The sequence below is a fragment of the Etheostoma spectabile genome, chromosome 6 (genome assembly GCF_008692095.1).
Source record: "Etheostoma spectabile isolate EspeVRDwgs_2016 chromosome 6, UIUC_Espe_1.0, whole genome shotgun sequence".
Lineage (NCBI taxonomy): Eukaryota > Metazoa > Chordata > Actinopteri > Perciformes > Percidae > Etheostoma > Etheostoma spectabile.
Genome location: NC_045738.1, coordinates 6,242,744 through 6,249,096, shown reverse-complemented (window position 1 = coordinate 6,249,096; position 6,353 = coordinate 6,242,744). Strand labels below are relative to the sequence as shown.

The following is a 6,353-nucleotide window of genomic DNA, read 5'->3' as shown; positions in this document are numbered from 1 at the left end:
CATTAGTACCCAGCTTACCCTGCCACTGGAAATATATTAAGTTCATGTATTAGGCACCATGTCTGGTTGCCATGGAGATGCACCGGGAATGAGGGACCAGGGAGGAGAGGGGGTGGGAGGGATGAAGAAGATGGGAGACGAGCCGGGGAGACAGGATGTGATGAGGCAGTCGACTTGATCTGTAGTCCTGTTCCCTCTTCCTCCTCTGCCTCTGTCTGTCACTTATGCGTCCTCTGTGGCACCTACATTCCTTTTTGTTCCGCCTCACTTCATTTCCTTTTTATCGCATACTATTTCCCCACTACATTTGAAATGTTCTAAACTCCAACAGAAATATGCACTTTCCTTGCCGAATATTCTATGGATATTCTTTTTGTTCATTTTTCACTCGCCATCACCCCACCTTTTAGACTTTTACTCTTTTCATATTTGTCTTGGGTTTTCTTGCCAACACCTTTTCCACTTTAACTCCCTCTTCATCTGCCCCTCTCCCCCCAACCGCCGCCTCCCTCTTTGGCTCACTCCATCTCAGTGCTCTGCAGTAAAACTGGTGCATTGAGGCAGTAGGAAATGGGGACCAGAGACAATAGAATGGAGGGGAGTCTGTGATGTGATGCTCTTCTCTCAACCCCAAGCATGTTGAAGAAACATGAGCAGGGTCCTTTCAAAATGTTATTTTTAATTTCGTGTGGAACATGCACATACAGTTTATATTCAATATAAATATACACAGACACCTTGGAATTTCCAGGTGTGGTCACTATGTGCCCAGGATTTGAATAAAAACATACAGAAACCTTTGAGTTTTAAGCTCATGCTGCAAAATGTGCACATCGGTTTTGTGCCTTGTGTGTGTTAGCTTGCTGTTTAGGACCTCTCTAAGCTGCTATCAGTGCTTTGTTGATATACAAGACAGTCTTCGCCTGTGTTGGGGTCACATTTTGACACAACACAATGTTAGAAATGTGGATGCTTGCTTCAGGAAGCTGGACCGCATATTTAATAATAATGGAAGAGTGATTGAGGCTGGCAGAGTGGGTGCGGGAAACAATTTCTTTCTGTTTTATCATTTTTACTTACAGTAGGAATTTTTGTTTATACTTGTGTTTCACACGTCCCTCTTCCAGGTGATGGCTATAACAAACAACTGAAAGAACTTTTGGATGCAGAGATCCTGCCCATGGCGAAAGAGTTCGACAAACAGCTGAACGATGGTATGAACACCTGCTTCAATAGACACACACAACTGCACAAGTAAATGAGTGTTTAGGGCGTCAGAATTATCAAGCAAGGTCAGAAATGAAGGGGAGTTAGAAATTAGAGATTTCAAAATGATGCCCTAAAGCACACAATTCACCAAGATGTGTTGAGCCAAATATTTCTGTCTTCCTCCTCCTCCTCTCCATCCATCAGAAACCGTGTATGAGAAAAGGTTGCAGACAGCAGCAGACAATTTCATCGCAGCTGCCTCCAAACTGCCTAGAGGTGAGACATGGTCTCTTCCTCTTTTCCTTCATCTTCTCATCTACAGAAAGGGCCATATTAGGTCATTACAGCTCCCTCTGATCTCTGTCCTATCTCTGTAATAAGCTAGTTACATTATCACAGCCTTTCAAATACTGTGGAGAATAAAGGAAGCAGTCAGGTTGAACTGACTAATAATTCTGGATGTCTGCACTGAATCAACTCATCTGGTTGTAATATAATTTAGTAATATAAGTTGCTTATTTTGTTTTTACAGTCTCTGGATGCTTCCCTCCATGTGGTTAGTGTCTTTTTTTGTCTCTTCAATATCTTGATTTCTGTCATTAGAAACATATCATGGAATTCCTTTCATGCACCCATCAGGTTTTCAGAGTGCAGGTGCAGTGTACAACTGTATTACCTGCCAGTATAATTCCTGTGAATTCCCACTCGACTGTCCAGGTGAGTATTAATAATCCGACACATTAGATCAGTAATCAGAGGCCTGTTGCCTAACATTTTTTAAAAGGTACACTAATCCAGACTTGACACATCTTAACATAACTATATTCTTACCTAAGAAGCATCCACTCTTGATTCTTGAAATGCTCTTAGCAGAAAGTCAATTTAAAAAACAAACAATAAAAAACACGGTTTTATTACCACACGTTATACCTTTTGCACAGAACCCCCAAGGTACACTTTAAGTCCTTGGCTTCTTTATACAAGGTGACAGTTGACTCCCACACACGATGGGATTTCTATCAACCCTGTACAGCAAAGCCACTGTTTAACATATCATCACTTTTACTCTACTCCGCAGAGACTGGGCTTAAGTATTATCATTAAGGAGGGTTCAGACTTCAAGAGCTGCCCCCCTGTGAATGTTATCTGTGTGTGTGTCTTACTATGTGCATGTGGGTGGCTATATGTTTGTGTCAGTTAAAGAAATTGAAGCAGTGGAGAACAGCAGGAGCCAAATGTGGTGTGAAGTGCCGTTTCTCTTACCAGACGATATAGAGGTGATCTGGAGGTTTGCAGAAGAGGTACGCTCGGCATATGGTGAACCATTTATTGTCACTGAAATACCTTTGAATGAATAGTTTACTATTTTGAGAAAAATTAGTTTTGTATTTCTTTCCAAGAGTTGAATGAGAAGATTGATGTCTGTCTGTTAAATATGTAGCTGGGTGGTATGAAGACAGTTAGCTTAGCTTAGCATAAATTCTGGATGCAAGATGAAATCGCTAGTCTGGCACTGTCCTGAGGTAAAATAAAGTGTGAACATGCTGGGGTTGTAACACTGGACTGTAAAGATGGACGACATGTCTCCTTTTCTTCCCAACAGTGTTGTAGTACTCGAGACTGGTTTTGGTCTTAAGACCTCTTTTTTAAGACCTTTTTTTCTAATTTGAAATGTGTTACTGTTAACCCCCGTTCCCCACCCCCTTAATCCGCACTCCCAAAGTTAATGTAGGTGAAAGGAGAAGAAGCTCTGGCTGTCTGGGAGATGTCAGCCAAATCTTCGGTATTAACATTTAATTTATTTATTATATTTTTTTACAAAATTATTTTTAGAAAGTTTATTTGCAAAACATCTAAACAAAAACAGTGTGTAAAATCTGAAATGTTACCTTTATCGACACAGCTGGGACCACCTTAATTTTTTTTAAAATCTGTGTTAAGTAAGGAAGCCTAAAGGAAGGTAAGTTAGCGAGGCTAGCTAGCTTACATTATCAATCTCCCTCTGTACCAAAACTCTCCAGAAATCTCTTCACCCCTCACCCAAATGGATTTAGCAAATATTAGCTACACATAGCTAGTTGTGTACATACTGTATATTTCAGTTCTTTGGTCTGGTCTTGGGCTTGACTTGGTCTCGCCCTGCCTTTGGTCTTGGTTTTTGTCTCAGTCTCAACTCCTCAAAGTCTTGTCTCGGTCACGATACACTCTGGTCTTGGTAATGACTTGGTCTTGGTTTAGGTGGTCTTGATTAGAACACTGCTTCCCACTGTGCAAAAGTGAAGCCAAAATATCCTGGATATGGGCGCTGTCAATCTGACAATTCACCAGGTTCTTAAAGCATCAAATAACTAATAAAAACCAAACTTATCAGAAAAATGAACACTTGAACAAACATCAACGTGATAACAAAAACCTAAAATGACAGGAACCATCTATAGGAAAAACGTCTTTGACATGTACTTTGACTTTTTGAATGGCCCATTTCCTGTCCACTTACATGGAGGTAAGGATTTATGACCCATTTTGCAGCAAACCACCCATGGGGAAATCAAGATGTTTTGGCTACACGTATACATTCTGTGCATCAACCCATGGTTGTGACTTATTGAGATGCAACTAAAAAACATGATGAATGTATACAAAGCATGTATAGTGCTATATTGGTCACACATTGTAAAATAGCGCACTCAGTACGCTGACTTCCTAAATGGACTAAATAACTTCTTTGGGAGGTTCGAGGCACTAAACAGCACTCCAGCAGTGAAGGCTGTTCCACATCAGGAAGAGGAGGTACTCTGCCTTGACACAGCAGACGTGTGGAAGACTCTGAGAAGAGTCAACCCGCGGAAGGCACCAGGTCCCGACAACATACCTGGGCGGGTGTTAAAGGAATGTGCAGGTCAGCTGGCTGGTGTGCTCACAGACATTTTTAACACCTCGCTGGACCAAGCCACAGTGCCAGCATGTTTCAAGTCTGCCTCCATCATTCCGGTGCCAAAGAAACCCCAAGTCACCTGTTTCAATGATTACCGGCCTGTTGCACTGACTCCCATCATTATGAAGTGTTTTGAAAGGCTGGTGAGAAACCACATCGTCTCCAGTCTCCCCACAACATTCGACCCGTTTCAGTTTGCCTACCGGCGAAACCGCTCCACTGAGGATGCCATCTCCTCCGCTCTTCACCTGAGCCTTGCACACCTGGAGGAAAAGAACACCCACGTGCGGATGCTGTTCCTGGACTTTAGTTCAGCGTTCAATACCATCATCCCACAGCACCTGGTGGGAAAACTGGAACATCTGGGCTACAACACACCCCTTTGCAACTGGCTGTTGGACTTCCTCACCAACAGACCTCAGTCGGTCCGGGTCGGACAGAACATCTCTGACGTCATCACCCTCAGCACGGGCTCCCCTCAGGGCTGCGTCCTGAGCCCCCTGCTGTTCACTATGATGACTCACGACTGCGTCCCCAGGTTCTCCACTAATCACATCGTGAAGTTTGCGGACGACACAACGGTGGTGGGCCTGATCAGGGATGACAACGACCAGGACTACAGAGAGGAGGTGGAGCAGCAGGTTTGCTGGTGCAGAGACAACAGCCTGATCCTGAACGTGGAGAAGACGAAAGAGATCGTCGTCGACTTCAGGAAGAACCGGCCTCACCACGCTCCACTGCTCATCAACAGCTCAGCTGTGGAGGTGGTCAGCAGCACCAAATTCCTTGGGGTGCACATTACAGACAATCTCACCTGGTCTGAAAACACTTGATCACTGGTGAAGAGGGCACAGAAGCGTCTGTACTTTCTACGGAGGATGAGGAGAGCCCACCTGCCCTCTCCCATCCTCACAACCTTCTACAGAAGCACCATAGAGAGCATTCTGACCAGCTGTCTCTCTGTGTGGTGTGGAGGCTGCAGAGCCTCTGACTGGAAGAACGTGAGGAGGGTGGTGAGAACAGCAGAAGGGATCATTGGGGCTCCTCTTCCCTCCATTAAGGACACTTCATCACAGCGCTGTGTGTCCCGAGCCCGAAATATAATCAAAGACCCCACACACCCCCACCATGGACTGTTTACCCTGCTGCCCTCTGGAAAGAGGTTCCGCAGCATCCGCTGCAGGTCCACCAGGTTCTGCAACAGCTTTTTCCCCACTGCCATCAGACTGTTGAACTTCTGATCCATAAACTGAACTCTGCACCTATTGCACGCCATCAGGTATTTAAATGCTGCTGAACTTTTAGCCATTTCAGTTCCTCTCTTTTTTACTCTTTTTTACTCTTCAATTTGCACACTGTTCATCCCCTGCACTGTTTTACACTTTGATCACTGCTGCACTTCTCTATAACTATTTGTAAATAATCCGGAAATGTATTCCATCGCACCTGGAATATCATTGCAATATTTATAAGCTGTATGCAACGCAATTTCGTTCTGTATGCACTCTGTACATATAAAATGACAAATAAATAAAGTTGAAGTTGAAGTTAAAAAGCTAGCTATCAGTTAAAAATGTTAGTGCTGTGTCTGAGTTGATCATAGTGAGCCATCTGTATGACCGACCTATTCAAACATTCGGTTCCTACCCACACGATAAATGTAGCGGCAAAGGAGACACAGGGCACGCCTCTCTCATCCATCATTTCAACGCCACCCAACACAATACAACATGGGGTCGAGGGGTATAGCTCAGGGAGCAAGTTACACAGTAAACAACATTTGGCCTGGTGAAATGAAGTATGTGTGTGACCATTTCTTGGCCAGTTCAGTGACTTCCTGCAATCTTTTTTTCACTGTGAGGTTGCAAAGACCCCCCCTAACCCAGGACCTCACTGCACAAGGGAAAGAAATATTCCAGCACATAACTACCTTTAAATTTTTTTATCTGTTTATTGATCCCCTATGGGAAATTACAATTTACATTCTGTGTCCACACTTGGTCCACACAGTCCTGAACTACACACTCAGGATCTATACATGCACTATTGGAGAGATGTCAGAGTGAGAGCCCTGAGCGGGTGGGTACGGTGTCTTGCTCAAGAGCATCTTGGCAGTGCCCAGGAGGTGAAGTGGCATCTGTCCGGCCACCAATCCACACTCCGTACTTTTGGTCCATACGGGACTTGAACCAGTGACCCTCCGGTTCCC

At 44.1% G+C, this 6,353-nt stretch overlaps 1 protein-coding gene across 2 annotated transcripts in view; it reads left to right on the top strand.

The window, feature by feature from the left end:
- Positions 1–760: 760 nt before the first annotated feature.
- Positions 761–6,353, top strand: part of spaca6 (sperm acrosome associated 6) — a 7,119-nt gene continuing 1,526 nt past the window's right edge. The window contains exons 1-6 of one of the 2 annotated variants that reach the window (XM_032518371.1): positions 761–1,038; positions 1,128–1,214; positions 1,414–1,485; positions 1,742–1,765; positions 1,849–1,926; positions 2,407–2,510. In XM_032518371.1, coding sequence (XP_032374262.1) covers positions 825–1,038; positions 1,128–1,214; positions 1,414–1,485; positions 1,742–1,765; positions 1,849–1,926; positions 2,407–2,510 — 579 coding nt within the window. In that variant the 5' untranslated portion in view covers positions 761–824. The remainder of the gene's footprint in view (positions 1,039–1,127; positions 1,215–1,413; positions 1,486–1,741; positions 1,766–1,848; positions 1,927–2,406; positions 2,511–6,353) is intronic. The other variant, XM_032518370.1, reaches the window with a different exon arrangement.